At 40.9% G+C, this 14,366-nt stretch overlaps 1 protein-coding gene across 4 annotated transcripts; it reads left to right on the forward strand.

The window, feature by feature from the left end:
* The first annotated feature begins 3,991 nt into the window (after positions 1 to 3,991).
* LOC122658925 (DExH-box ATP-dependent RNA helicase DExH12-like) lies at positions 3,992 to 13,683 on the forward strand. Of its 4 annotated transcripts, XM_043854085.1 has the most exons (5): positions 3,992 to 4,161; positions 4,360 to 4,417; positions 4,466 to 7,438; positions 9,775 to 10,164; positions 10,271 to 13,683. In XM_043854085.1, the coding sequence occupies exons 3-5, from the start codon at positions 4,490 to 4,492 to the stop codon at positions 13,460 to 13,462; spliced, it is 6,531 nt and encodes a 2,176-aa protein (XP_043710020.1). In that variant the 5' UTR covers positions 3,992 to 4,161; positions 4,360 to 4,417; positions 4,466 to 4,489; the 3' UTR covers positions 13,463 to 13,683. The 4 variants fall into 4 exon arrangements, with proteins under 4 accessions (XP_043710020.1, XP_043710021.1, XP_043710022.1 ...); XM_043854086.1 differs by lacking the exon at positions 4,360 to 4,417; XM_043854087.1 differs by lacking the exon at positions 4,360 to 4,417 and having other exon boundaries at positions 3,992 to 4,157.
* The last annotated feature ends 683 nt before the right edge of the window (positions 13,684 to 14,366 follow it).

Raw genomic sequence — 14,366 nt, forward strand, 5'->3', positions numbered from 1 at the left:
CCTCTCCACAGTCCCACACTAAAATCGTGGGGAACCTTCCCCCTTTATGTAAACTTCCATCCCTATACTTACAGCATGGACTTTTGTTTTATGGTAGACTTGCACATGGATATGGATGTTGATAGGGGGTTCTAAATAATGGCTAAAAGGTGGCAGCGCCCATTATAAAACAATGATGGCAGTGCTCCATCAATCTCAGTCATTGATTTTCTGACATAAAATCTGAGTGGTTCAATTTTTTGACGCACAAACAAAATGGTGATCTACTCTTTACCCACATATTTTTGGGGAAAATTACATCCCCCTTTCCTGTACTTTGACCTAATTATACGTTCCTCCCCTTAGTTTTCCCATCTTACATACCCCTCCTCTCTACTTTGAAAATAACTACTATTACACCCCTGTCGTTACTGTCCGTCTGTTAAGTGCTGATGTGGTATAGTAAAAAATTTCATAATCCCCAAACTAACCCTGGGTCCTTGTGAGATGACCCATTTACCCTTTTGATTTAATCCCCACACTAACCTTGGATCCATGTAAATAGACCCTTTTACCCTTCTTCTTCTTCTTCTTCCTCCTCCTCCAATCCCGACCTTCTCTGCAAACTCCGGCGAGAACAAAAATGGATTACCTCCATCTCTTCCTCTCCACTTCACTAAACCCTAACTGTAGGTAACCTAGCTGAACCTTCTCCTCCACTGTTGATCTTCTTTTTCTTTTCTTCTCCATCATCTTCTTCTTCCTTCCACCAACCGATATATCCTTCGAGCTTGTGGTGTTATAAACCAGAAACCCTACTGAGGCTCCCACGGATAGTTAGAATCGTTGTTTCGTAGGTTTCGAATCGTATGATCCATCAGGGAACATCGTTTCGTCATCGCGATAGCTGGCCCTTCTGGTTTCTTATTCTACGATTCCAGATCACAAAGCCCTAATTTTTCTACTGTTCCCCCCCTCCCCCTCTCTTCTTCTTCACATATCTTTTGGAAATTTTCTCCTTGATAGCGTTATCGATTTTAACACTCAACTATGGAATTAGGTTTTCAGATCTCCATCCGGTTTACCTTCGTTTGCTTCTTCTTCTCTTTTTTATATAGTTTGAAGGGGCCAAATGATGAACTTTCTGACGCGAATACTCAATTTCTTGATTGGGTATGATGATTTTTAGTTGAATAGGAAGAGCTGATTGCCTCTCTAGATATCATAAGATGATATTTGACCTTTCTTGAGCATAAATGTTTCAACATCCCCTTACTTTTTAAATTTTCTTACTTTATTTTCTATAATTTCCTGCAACATTATGGATGATGGGAACTTTGGTAAGAAGAATCGGTTCTAATTGATGGTAAATCGGATGGAGAACTAATGTCAAAGGCACATAAAATTTAAAGAAAAATAGTGTACTTCTCGGATCACTGAATCTCATACCATTGGGTTTCTTGTTGAGATAGAAATACGCAGCACCGGCACCGATGGCGACAAACGCGACAGCAATGCCCACAATCTCTGGTTTGAGTGGATCTAAGAATGTCATTTTTTTAATCAAACTAGAAACAACAAATATTCAGAATCGTTAATGGAGGATTCAAAGGGAGAATGGGTTGGTTCTCTTTGTTACCCTCCCTCGTCCTCTGTTTTTATTAGTCTACTACAATGATACCAGAGGAGAACGGCGGACGAGAAAAATCACCTATATTTAAGAAATTAAACGGCGGTGGAGGTGGCGGTCTTCCAAAGCCATATGCAAATCAGGCAGAACAACTTACTTGTGCCCTCTATTTTTTCCCTTTAGACCACATTCTGCAACCAATCTGAAACAATGGAATGAGTTTGGTCTATAGAAGGTGTTTCCGGTTTCTGGTGCAAGCTCTCATGAAACCATCTTTTGGGATCCTTAAATATGAGCTTTCTGTTTGGTCATTAATTGGTTAATATCAAATTTGAGTTTCATTGGCAAGTTAGACCCTCGTATATCACCATCCACGATGACGGTGGTGATGGTGCTGGCGGTGGAGGAGGAAGAGGAGGCAATGGCAATAGTGGTGGTGGTGGTGGTGTTGGCAGTGGAGGAGGAAAGAAAGAGGTGTTTTAGGTTGAAGATGATGAAAAGGGTAGAATAAGAAATGCAGTTTTAATTTGTTAGTAAAGAGTAATATTGTCTTTTTAAACTATTAACTAACAACACCCTAACACCGTCAGTCATTAGGGGTCAAAATGTAAGGTGAGAAAACCAAGGGGAAAAATGTGTAATTAGGGCAAAGTACAGATAAGGTGGGAAAACCAAGAGAAGGTCATCATTTTGTTTGTGCTTTAAAAAATTGAACGGCTCAGATTTTATGTCAGAAAATCAATGACTGAGATTGATGGAGCACTGCCATCATTGTTTTATAATGACAGTGCTCAGTGCTGCTACCGCTCGCCCCTAAATAATATATTGATGGGAGATTTACGGAAAAATGATTTTGTCCAGCCATGGCGGGAGCTATAACGTCCAGCCTCGCTAAAAGACAACAAAAATAGGGGATGGGGTGTCATTTCATAGGTGGGTCCTGCCACGACTGGACAGCCCACCTGTGAAATGACCATCCCACCCCTGTTTTTGCTGTCGTTTAGCGGGCTGGATGCTCCAGCTTTCGCCACGGCTAGACAGGAGCCAGGTCCAGATTTACATGTCTATCTTTTAACTCAACTATATATTTTTTTTCTTTTCTTGATTTCCTAAGATAGCCTTAAACATTATAGGAGAAATATTTAAATAAAAAGAATGATTTTAAAGAGAAGAATGCAAGACAATGAGAGGAAATGTGACTGAAGATATAATATGCACAAATTAAAATCGAATTGGAATTGACTAATTTCATAACCTCAAATTAAATTGAATTGTCATATCCAAAAAAGTAAAAAATTAAATTGAATTGAATCAGTTTTGGTTTTGATCGTAATTCAGCTAAAATTCAGTTTAAAGAGAATAATTTCATGAAGATATATAACTCTACAATATCAAATCTAATTCTTTCCAATATTTTTTTTTGAAACTCATAAAAAAAAAAACCATATTGTATTGCAAGGGAGAGGGATTGTTACCAAGCTGCATAGCCCATGCACCAATGCGGGGGACCTTTTATCTGTTCCATTTTTAGGGCAAGTCCATTTCCCCAAATTTCTCTAATAGAGTGGGCGGAAATGATCACCCTACCCCTATCTGAGTGGGATCCACCCCCCTTTATTAGAGGAACTTAGAGAAATGGAGCGAACAGAAAATGGAATAGATAAAGATACCAATGCAGGGGCCAATGAGAGCATAAGCTTGGTTTCCAACAGGAGTGAGATTTTTCATTTCGTGAGAATGGGACAGTCATTTCATATTTGCCCTACCTGCATTTGGGCACACATGCCACGCAACAAGATAGCCTTCTATTTTTATTTGTTTTTTGATGACACAGGATAGCCTTCTTTTTTCCATATTATAGTTTAACACAACTCAACAAAGCACATAAATGTGGGTTTAGTATGGTTTAGGTTCGTTCATATATGTTTATTTTAAAATCAAAAGTGAATCAAATCGAACCTAATGAATTTTACTTTTCAAAAACTAAAATTGAATACAAAATTTTTTATTTTTAAATGGTTGGCTTCGATTCCAATTCTATATTGACAGTTTGACACCCTTCTTTATATGGAGTCGATAGAAGCAGTTATAAAGGGCCGATAGAAGCAGTTAAGCCAATGAGAGAGGAGAGAACTTTTAGAATTTAATTAGATTTAACCACAAAGAAAGGAATTTATCGAAATTAAAAAACTCAACTACATATGAAAAGGTTTTATCAAAAAAAAAAAACTACAAATGAAAAGGATCTTATATTTTCGAAATAAAAATGTAGAAAAAAAAGGTAATGTAAATAAGAGTCGGCCCAGCCCAGGCCCGATCCGTGCGCATCCCAATTCCCAACCCCGAAGTGATGGAAGCAGTCAGTGTGGCGCATTCCTGCGCTCAAGCCCAACCCTACTTGGCCGCCTCTGGAACTCATTTTAAGGGGCGGTGACGAACTTTCGAAGAGAGATAACACGAGAGTGCAGTCACAGTCCGGGAACTGTTATAGCGGAAAGAGGAAGTCCGGCTGGTGACTCTGGTTCGACGCTTGTGGCTTTCAGAAACTGTAGGTGAGTTATCTCTCTAAACTTCCCTTCTTTGATGTCTGATTCTCCTCTGCTGCACATTAGTTTATCATTTTATCTAGCTAGGGTTACTCGTTGCTATTCGGACATTCATAGGCTTTGTCTTTATTCCGTTTCCTATCTGTTCTTATGAGTTCATCACTTACTCTAGCCCTAGTTATCCTAATTTTACTTGATTAACAGGATTTTCTCCCCGTTTTCTAAATCTGTACCTCCTCTTAAACGTACGGGAAGCGATTTTGTTCAAGTCTTTTCTCCCTCACCTTTTTTTTTGGTGGGTTTCCTTTAGGTTTTATGGTTTGTTGGTGAGACAATGGCGCATTTGGGTGGAGGAGCGGAGGCACACGCTCGATTCAAGCAGTATGAATACAGAGCAAACTCAAGCCTTGTGCTAACAACCGATTCTCGTCCGCGTGATACTCATGAACCAACTGGTGAGCCCGAATCTCTTTATGGGAAGATAGACCCAAAAACCTTCGGTGATCGTGCTTTCAGAGGAAAACCTCCTGAATCCGATGAGAAACTGAAGAAGTCAAAGAAGAAGAAGGATCGAGATCCTGAAGCCTTGCCCACTAGGCAAAGCAAGCGGCGGCGCCTCCAAGAGGAGAGTGTCCTCTCTATGACTGAGGAAGGTGTATATCAGCCAAAGACGAAGGAGACAAGGGCTGCGTACGAGGCCTTACTTGGTGTTATCCAACAGCATTTAGGTGGTCAGCCACCAAATGTTGTGAGTGGTGCAGCTGATGAGGTGTTGGCAGTTCTGAAGAATGATGTCTTCAAGAACCCTGACAAGAAAAAGGAGATTGATGGGCTGTTGAATCCAATACCAAATCATGTCTTTGATCAGCTGGTTTCTATTGGGAAGCTTATTACTGACTTCCAAGACGGTGGTGATGCAGCCGGTTCTGCTGCTGCCACTGCTGATGATGCTCTTGATGATGACGTGGGTGTTGCTGTTGAGTTTGAAGAAGAGGAGGAGGAAGAGGACGACAGTGATTATGATATGGTTCAGGAAGTGGAAGTGGAGGACGATGATGGGCTGGATTCGAATGGTGCTGGTGCTATGCAGATGGGTGGAGGGATTGATGATGATGACATGCAAGAAGCCAACGAGGGAATGACCCTCAATGTTCAAGATATAGATGCATATTGGCTCCAAAGAAAGATCTCTCAATCATATGAACAGATTGACCCACAACACTGCCAGAAATTGGCAGAAGATGTGCTTAAAATACTTGCAGAAGGAGATGACAGGGAAGTGGAAAATAGGCTCTTGGTGCTTCTTGATTTTGATAAGTTTAGCCTCATTAAATTTCTCTTGCGGAATAGACTGAAGATAGTCTGGTGTACACGTTTGGCAAGGGCTGAAGACCAAGAGGAGAGGAAGAAGATTGAGGAAGAAATGGTGGGTTCAGGTTCAGACTTGGCTGCTATTTTGGAGCAGTTGCATGCCACCAGAGCAACTGCTAAGGAACGCCAGAAGAACTTGGAGAAAAGTATAAGAGAAGAGGCCAGGAGATTGAAAGACGAGAGTACTGCTGGAGATGGGGGTAGGGAGCGGAGGGGTTTTGTTGATAGAGACTCAGACAGTGGTTGGGTGAAGGGACAGCATGAAGCACTTGATCTTGACAGCATTGCTTTCCATCAAGGTGGTCTTTTAATGGCTAATAAGAAATGTGAGCTTCCGTTGGGTTCGTATAGGAACCATAGCAAGGGATATGAAGAAGTTCATGTGCCGGCTTTGAAGCCAAAGCCACTTGCTTCTGGTGAAGAGCTCATAAAGATCTCTGTCATGCCTGACTGGGCGCAGCCGGCTTTTAAGGGAATGACCCAGCTGAACAGAGTGCAGAGCAAAGTTTATGAAAGTGCACTATTTACTGCAGAAAATATTCTCTTATGTGCTCCAACTGGTGCAGGGAAAACAAATGTTGCCATGCTAACCATTCTTCAGCAGATTGCATTGCATAGGAACCCAGATGGATCATTCAACAACAACAACTATAAGATTGTCTATGTGGCACCGATGAAAGCTCTAGTTGCTGAAGTTGTTGGAAATTTGTCCAATCGGTTGCAACATTATGATGTCAAAGTTAAGGAGCTAAGTGGAGACCAGAGCCTAACTCGTCAACAAATTGAAGAGACACAGATAATTGTTACAACTCCTGAGAAGTGGGATATTATCACCAGAAAATCTGGGGACCGAACCTATACACAGCTTGTGAAATTACTTATCATAGATGAGATTCATCTTCTTCATGATAACAGAGGGCCTGTGCTTGAAAGTATTGTTGCAAGAACAGTTAGACAAATTGAGACCACAAAAGAACATATCCGGTTGGTAGGGTTATCTGCTACACTTCCCAACTATGAAGATGTGGCATTGTTTCTGCGAGTTGATCGAGAAAAAGGACTTTTCCATTTTGACAACAGTTATAGACCTTGTCCTCTTGCTCAACAGTATATTGGAATTACTGTGAAGAAGCCTCTTCAGAGATTCCAATTGATGAATGATGTCTGTTATGAGAAAGTCATGGCTATTGCAGGGAAGCATCAAGTTCTTATATTTGTCCACTCAAGGAAAGAAACAGCCAAAACTGCTCGTGCAATACGTGATACTGCTCTTACTAATGATACCCTTGGTCGATTTTTAAAAGAGGACAGTGCAAGCCGTGAGATCCTGCAGAGCCATACAGAGTTGGTGAAGAGCAATGATCTAAAAGATCTCTTGCCATATGGATTTGCAATTCATCATGCTGGAATGGCAAGGGTAGATCGACAACTTGTTGAGGATCTTTTTGCTGATGGGCATGTTCAAGTATTGGTTTCAACTGCTACACTTGCTTGGGGTGTTAATTTGCCAGCGCACACTGTGATTATTAAAGGCACACAGATATACAATCCTGAGAAAGGCGCGTGGACTGAGCTGAGCCCTCTGGATGTTATGCAGATGCTGGGTCGTGCAGGAAGGCCTCAGTATGACTCCTATGGTGAAGGAATAATTATTACTGGCCATAGTGAACTACAGTACTATTTATCCCTCATGAATCAACAACTTCCCATTGAAAGTCAATTTATATCCAAATTGGCTGATCAGTTGAATGCTGAGATTGTTCTTGGCACAGTTCAGAATGCTAGGGAGGCCTGCAACTGGATCGGTTATACGTATTTGTATGTCCGCATGTTGAGGAACCCAACCCTCTATGGCATAAAGCCAGATGTTCTGGATAAAGACATCACATTGGAGGAGCGGAGGGCTGATCTGGTAAGCATTAAGCCCTTAATGTAGTGTATTGCTATCGTATTCTTACACTGTTCATATCGTCTGTTGCTTGGGCCTGTTTGAGATTATCTGATCAGCGTTCACATAATGCTTGATTTTATGTTGCAGCTAGTTTTTTTATTTTTTTATTTTGTTATTTGGGGTTTGATCGGCATATGTGGTACTGCAAAATTTGGGAACCTGCAACTTTTAGAAATTCCATGGCTTGCTTAATAGAACAAATAATAATCTTGTTGGTTTTGGAATTTATATTCAAGATTCAAATTTTGTTGCATATTTGTTTATTTTACCCAAGTTGAGCCTATAATAATAGAAATACAACCAACTTGCAAAGTATTACAATCTAGAAGATTGTTGTTTTTTTATTGCGTTCCTATTGCTTTGTGTGTTTTTTTCCTCCCATTTCGTTATGATAGTTATTATTTTAAGCTGAGAGTATGCCCTGCAATGGTTAGATTTGACATGTTTGTAAGGAGAAGGTTTTAGTTTCTCACCTATTCAGTTGAAAATATTGGGTTTACTGGTATCATCTGAACTTGAACTTGGACCTTATTTGGTTTAGGTGCACATTAAGCACTGTTTGATAGTGTACTTGGTTATGGGCTTTTGTTTAATTTTTTTTTTGGTTTGTAATAGTCTCAATTATAAAGCCAAATTTTAGGTCCATAGGGGGGTACGCAGAATTAGTAATTTAATTAGGTAGTTAGTATTAGTAGTGGGGCCCGTTAGCTATTAGTTAGGAAGTCATCTTGTTAGATGATGATTATCCTATTTTTGTGGCCCAGTTTGGAGGATATAAGGTCAGTTTTAAGTTAGCTTAAGACTCTTTCCAAAGCATCTGCGTATGGAAGAATTTCCTTTGTTTTAGCCTGTGCAGGAGAGGAGGTTAACTTATTTATTAGGTTGTTATTAGGTGGCTGGGTGAAGATAGAACTCCTCCCAATAGCAGCTGCTCGATGTGGATGAATCAAGGATAATTTTTTGAGTCAATAAAGGACTGCCAACTCAGCCCATCGATTGATAGTTTTAGAATCCAGCTTTATTTTCTAAAAGCTTTATAAATACATTGTAAAGTGTCACAAGTCCCCTGGAATTTGATGAATGGATTAAGAATTAGTTTAGTTTGTTATTGAGATAGAGATTGTTGTCTCTCCTCTCTCCTTCTCTTGCCCCCTCCCCCACTTGGGGTTTTTTCTCCTCTATTCTTGTGACATCTCTCTCTCATAATTCGTTCTGATTCACTTTCTTCTACCCACCACAAGTAGATCTATCGATTTGATCTGCATCAGAACTTGAACTAGAAACCTCCAGTATGCACTGACATGATAACCAGCCATACCTTGACACCAAAGCGGGAGTGTACCTTTGACGTCTAAAGAAACAGATGCGTATGGTTTGGGACCTTTTCTCATTTCTAGTGTCTATACGGTATTGAGTTTGCTGGTGTCATCTGAACTTGCACTAGGGAACCTCCAATGTGTTTGACTGGCATGACAATTAGCAATACCTTGACACCAAAGTGGTAGTTCCCCTCATATTTTCTCTCATTCTAGTGTTTTTATATTTCTCTTGCTGTTTGTTAAATCATGTTAATTAGAAATGCAAAAGTGAGGAGGCAAATGGCATAAACTAGGAAGGGTAAAGTAAGGAATGACCATATTAGAGCTGGTTGGGAGTAGCTCCAATTCATGATAAGCTTCGAGAGAGTCCTTTGAGGTGGCATTGCCATGTTCAACGGAGGCCTTGGGATGCCCCAATATGGAGGAATAATTTGATTCAGATTTGAGGGAGCTAAAAGAGCCAGGGGAGGCCTAAAATCACCATAGGAGAAGTGGTGAGGAAAGACATGCTTAGCTTAGGCTCCATATCATGTATGACTTCGAATAGAGCTGATTGGAGAGCAAGGATCCATGTGGTCGACCCCGTTTAGTTGGGATAAGGCTATGTTGTTGTTGTAGTTTACTGGAAATATTCATTTAGGCATGTTTTGGTGTTCTTTTTTTTTTTGGGGATTTTACGTTTTGCAATATGATGTGTGCTTTTCGTTGTCACACATATGTTTGATTTTGTTGGATATCTGTATCTCCAAGGAAAACCTTATGTTTGTCTGCTGGATTGAATTTGGCTAGCTTATATTGATTTTGATGGTGCTGTGTACTTGTACCTTATTTTTTATAGTGCTGTATACTTGTACATTATCCTTGGCTATGGGTTTAAGAGAACATTTTATCTATAGAAAAAATCTTTGTTAATTTTTTAAGTAGAAAAATAGAACATAATATCCTTAAAAATTTTCTACTGGTCTTATTTATTTGTAGGTCCATGCTGCTGCAACAATCTTGGACAGAAATAATTTGATCAAGTATGATCGCAAAAGTGGCTATTTCCAAGTTACAGACTTAGGTCGGGTTGCTAGTTACTACTATATAACTCATGGAACCATATCTACATACAATGAGCATTTGAAGCCAACAATGGGTGATATTGAGCTCTGTCGATTGTTCTCCCTCAGTGAAGAATTCAAATATGTGACAGTGAGACAGGATGAGAAGATGGAATTGGCGAAGCTCTTGGATCGTGTCCCCATTCCCATAAAGGAAAGCTTGGAAGAGCCTAGTGCCAAGATTAATGTGCTACTTCAGGCATATATTTCACGACTTAAGCTTGAGGGGCTTTCACTGACATCAGACATGGTGTTCATTACCCAGGTTTGCCATATCATGAATTTTGTTCTTTTTATTTGAGTATTGTTCCTCAATTAGCTTCTTTCATTCATTTTTTTAATTTATTTTGTTCTACTTACTTTCTTTGTAGAGTGCTGGTCGTCTTATGCGAGCTCTTTTTGAGATTGTTGTTAAACGAGGATGGGCACAATTAGCTGAGAAGGCTTTGAATTTGTGCAAAATGGTCAACAAAAGGATTTGGAGCGTCCAGACACCCCTCCGTCAATTCAATGGAATTCCAAATGAGATCTTGATGAAACTGGAGAAGAAAGATTTGGCATGGGAGAGGTTCTATGATCTTTCCGCACAGGAAATTGGAGAGCTCATACGCTACCCTAAGATGGGGAGACCACTTCACAAATTCATTCACCAGTTTCCAAAGCTTAACCTGGCTGCACATGTTCTTCCTATCACTCGTTCTGTGTTGAGAGTTGAACTCACTGTAACTCCAGATTTTCAGTGGGAGGACAAAGTACATGGATTTGTTGAACCATTTTGGGTTATTGTTGAGGACAATGATGGGGAATACATTCTTCATCATGAATATTTCATGGTTAAGAAGCAGTATATTGATGAGGACCACACTTTAAGTTTTACAGTGCCAATCTATGAACCATTACCGCCGCAGTACTTCATTCGTGTTGTGTCAGATAGGTGGCTTGGATCTCAGTCTGTACTACCTGTTTCTTTCAGGCACCTGATCTTACCAGAAAAGTATCCTCCACCTACTGAATTGTTGGACTTGCAACCATTGCCTGTGACAGCACTGAGAAATCCCTCATATGAAGCTCTCTATCAAGAATTCAAGCACTTTAATCCTATCCAAACACAGGTTTTCACTGTGTTGTACAATACAGATGACAATGTCTTGGTTGCAGCTCCAACTGGGAGTGGCAAGACCATCTGTGCAGAGTTTGCTCTTTTGAGGAATCATCAGAAAGGATCTGAGTCTATAATGCGTGCAGTTTATATTGCTCCTATTGAGGCTCTTGCCAAGGAACGATATCGTGATTGGGAATGGAAGTTTGGAAAGGGCCTAGGGATGCGGGTGGTTGAATTGACAGGAGAAACTGCGACAGACCTGAAACTTCTTGAGAAAGGGCAAATAATTATCAGTACCCCTGAGAAATGGGATGCTTTGTCCCGCCGCTGGAAACAGCGGAAACATGTTCAGCAGGTGACCCTTTTTATAATTGATGAGATTCACTTAATTGGTGGTCAGGGAGGTCCTATCTTGGAAGTTATAGTATCTCGGATGAGATACATTGCAAGTCAGGGTGAGAACAAGATAAGGATAGTGGCTCTTTCAGCCTCCCTTGCAAATGCCAAAGACCTTGGGGAATGGATAGGTGCTACCTCTCATGGCCTTTTCAATTTTCATCCGAGTGTTCGTCCTGTGCCTCTGGAGATACATATTCAAGGAGTGGATATAGCTAATTTTGAAGCGAGGATGCAATCAATGTCGAAGCCAACATACACTGCTATTGTCCAACATGCAAAGAATGGAAAACCTGCTCTGGTGTTTGTTCCAACTAGGAAGCATGCTCGGCTTACTGCTGTTGATCTGATGACTTACTCGAGTGCAGACAGTGGGGAGAAGCCGGAATTTCTGTTAAGATCAGTAGAAGATTTGGAACCTTTAATTTCAAAGGTGAGCGAGCCCATGCTTAGTGCTACTCTTCGTCATGGCGTGGGCTACTTGCATGAAGGTCTTACCAGCATGGACCAGGAAGTTGTGTCGCATTTATTTGAGGCTGGGTGGATTCAGGTCTGTGTTGCTAGCAGCTCAATGTGCTGGGGGATGCCATTATCAGCTCACTTGGTTGTGGTTATGGGAACGCAATATTATGATGGGAGGGAAAATGCTCACACAGACTATCCAGTTACTGATCTGTTGCAGATGATGGGTCATGCCAGTAGACCTCTTGTGGATAATTCTGGTAAATGTGTCATCCTCTGTCATGCGCCTCGGAAAGAGTACTATAAGAAGTTCTTATATGAAGCATTGCCAGTAGAAAGTCATCTGCAACATTACTTGCATGACAACTTGAATGCCGAAATAGTTGTTGGAGTAATTGAGAACAAACAAGATGCTGTGGATTACCTGACATGGACATTCATGTACCGGAGGCTCACTCAAAATCCGAACTACTACAACCTCCAGGGAGTTAGCCACAGGCATCTCTCTGATCATCTCTCTGAGCTTGTGGAGAACACATTGAGTGACTTGGAAGCAAGCAAGTGTGCTGCTATAGAGGATGATATGGACCTTTCTCCTCTGAACCTCGGCATGATAGCATCATACTACTACATCAGCTACACTACTATAGAACGTTTCAGTTCATCATTGACTTCCAAAACAAAGATGAAAGGCCTACTTGAGATTCTGGCTTCTGCTTCTGAATGTGCAGAGCTTCCAATACGACCTGGGGAGGAAGAGTTGATACGAAGGTTGATTAACCACCAGAGGTTTGCATTTGAAAACCCCAAATGTACAGACCCACATGTAAAGGCAAATGCATTGCTGCAAGCTCACTTCTCAAGACACACAGTAGTTGGGAACTTAGCTTCTGATCAGCGAGAAGTACTCCTTTCTGCTAGTAGGTTGCTTCAAGCTATGGTAGATGTAATATCCAGTAATGGGTGGCTTAGCTTGGCTCTTCTTGCAATGGAAGTGAGTCAGATGGTTACACAGGGTATGTGGGAGCGTGATTCTATGCTTCTACAACTTCCTCACTTCACGAAAGAGCTGGCAAAGAAATGCCAAGAGAATCCAGGAAAGAGTATAGAAACGGTGTTTGATTTGGTGGAGATGGAGGATGATGAGCGGCAAGAGTTGCTGCAGATGACAGATTCACAGTTGCTGGACATTGCACGCTTCTGCAACCGTTTCCCCAACATAGATATGACATATGAGCTGCTGGAGAGTGACAACATAAGAGCTGGGGATGATGTTACCTTGCAAGTTACCCTTGAGCGAGATCTTGAAGGGAGGTCTGAGGTGGGACCTGTTTATGCTCCAAGGTATCCCAAAGCCAAAGAAGAAGGATGGTGGCTTGTGGTAGGTGATAGCAAAACTAACCAGTTGCTTGCCATCAAGAGGGTTGCCCTGCAGCGTAAGTCGAAAGTCAAGCTTGAGTTCGTTGCTCCTGCAGAAGCTGGAGAGAAGTCGTATACTCTTTACTACATGTGTGATTCATATATGGGTTGTGACCAGGAGTATGAATTTAGTGTTGATGTCAGAGAAGCTGCAGGTGCTGGTGATGATAGTGGGAGGGAATGAGAATATGTTCTGTAGTATCTGTCGATCCTGAATGTATTTATGTATGCAGTTGAATCTTTAATTGCTTTTCTCCCCCATATAATCACATGCCTCAAGAAAAAACATGTCCTTCACTATTTATGAATTAAATGTATGGGGATGAAATCTTCAACTGGGGCAACTTTCTTCCTGATAATATTTGGTGCTGTACTTTTATCAATCACACGCCATGTTTTGTTTTCTGCTATGATTTCCGTATTCTGTGCTGCTTTCTCCATCTTGAACTAGAGTTGCACTGGTTTATCTTTAGCCAAATGATTATCAATAGAAATGTCCTGCAATGTAGTAGTGCTTCATGAACAATCATGAACTCGTTTATTGTAACAATCAAATTTGAGGATGTGAGGAGAAAACGGTGGGACTGAGACTTGCGATCATTCTCCTTAAGACTGTAAATGTCCCCTATGGTGCGATCTGGGTAATGTGAATCTTCCAAGATAGAATGGTCCTAATAGGTCCTAATTGTTATTGCACTCATTTATTGGGCCACGTTGGGACACACTCAGGTTGTGTTCAATCAACAAGGACATTTGAGGGGGCATGTGACTATGTGAGTAAGGGAGAGTGTAAACATTTAAAATTATACTAAAATGTCTTGGATGTCCTCTATTTATGAACGAGAAATGCCTCATTTGTGTGTGTGAGCAACAGAGTATAGTGACCTCCTTTCATGAAACCTAGCTATTTTTTTATTTGTTTATTTTTAGTAAAGATATATATTATTGAGAAACAGGACAAGAGGAGTTCAAGGCATCCTGATTTCAAACATTACGAAGCCAAGGAGAGGAGTATGGCCAAGCTGTTTTATTTGCCATAGACAGGGCCTTCCAAGCTAGAGAATAAGCGATATCGTTTGCCTCTCTAG

Source organism: Telopea speciosissima, chromosome 4, assembly GCF_018873765.1.
Source record: "Telopea speciosissima isolate NSW1024214 ecotype Mountain lineage chromosome 4, Tspe_v1, whole genome shotgun sequence".
NCBI lineage: Eukaryota > Viridiplantae > Streptophyta > Magnoliopsida > Proteales > Proteaceae > Telopea > Telopea speciosissima.

Bases quoted from the DNA above. Each gene is read 5' to 3' on its own strand.
- LOC122658925 (XM_043854085.1), top strand. From the start codon at position 4,490: ATGGCGCATTTGGGTGGAGGAGCGGAGGCACACGCTCGATTCAAGCAG. The intron at 7,439-9,774 runs GTAAGCATTAAG...ATTTATTTGTAG, and splicing joins AGGAGCGGAGGGCTGATCTG to GTCCATGCTGCTGCAACAAT. The intron at 10,165-10,270 runs GTTTGCCATATC...CTTTCTTTGTAG, and splicing joins ACATGGTGTTCATTACCCAG to AGTGCTGGTCGTCTTATGCG.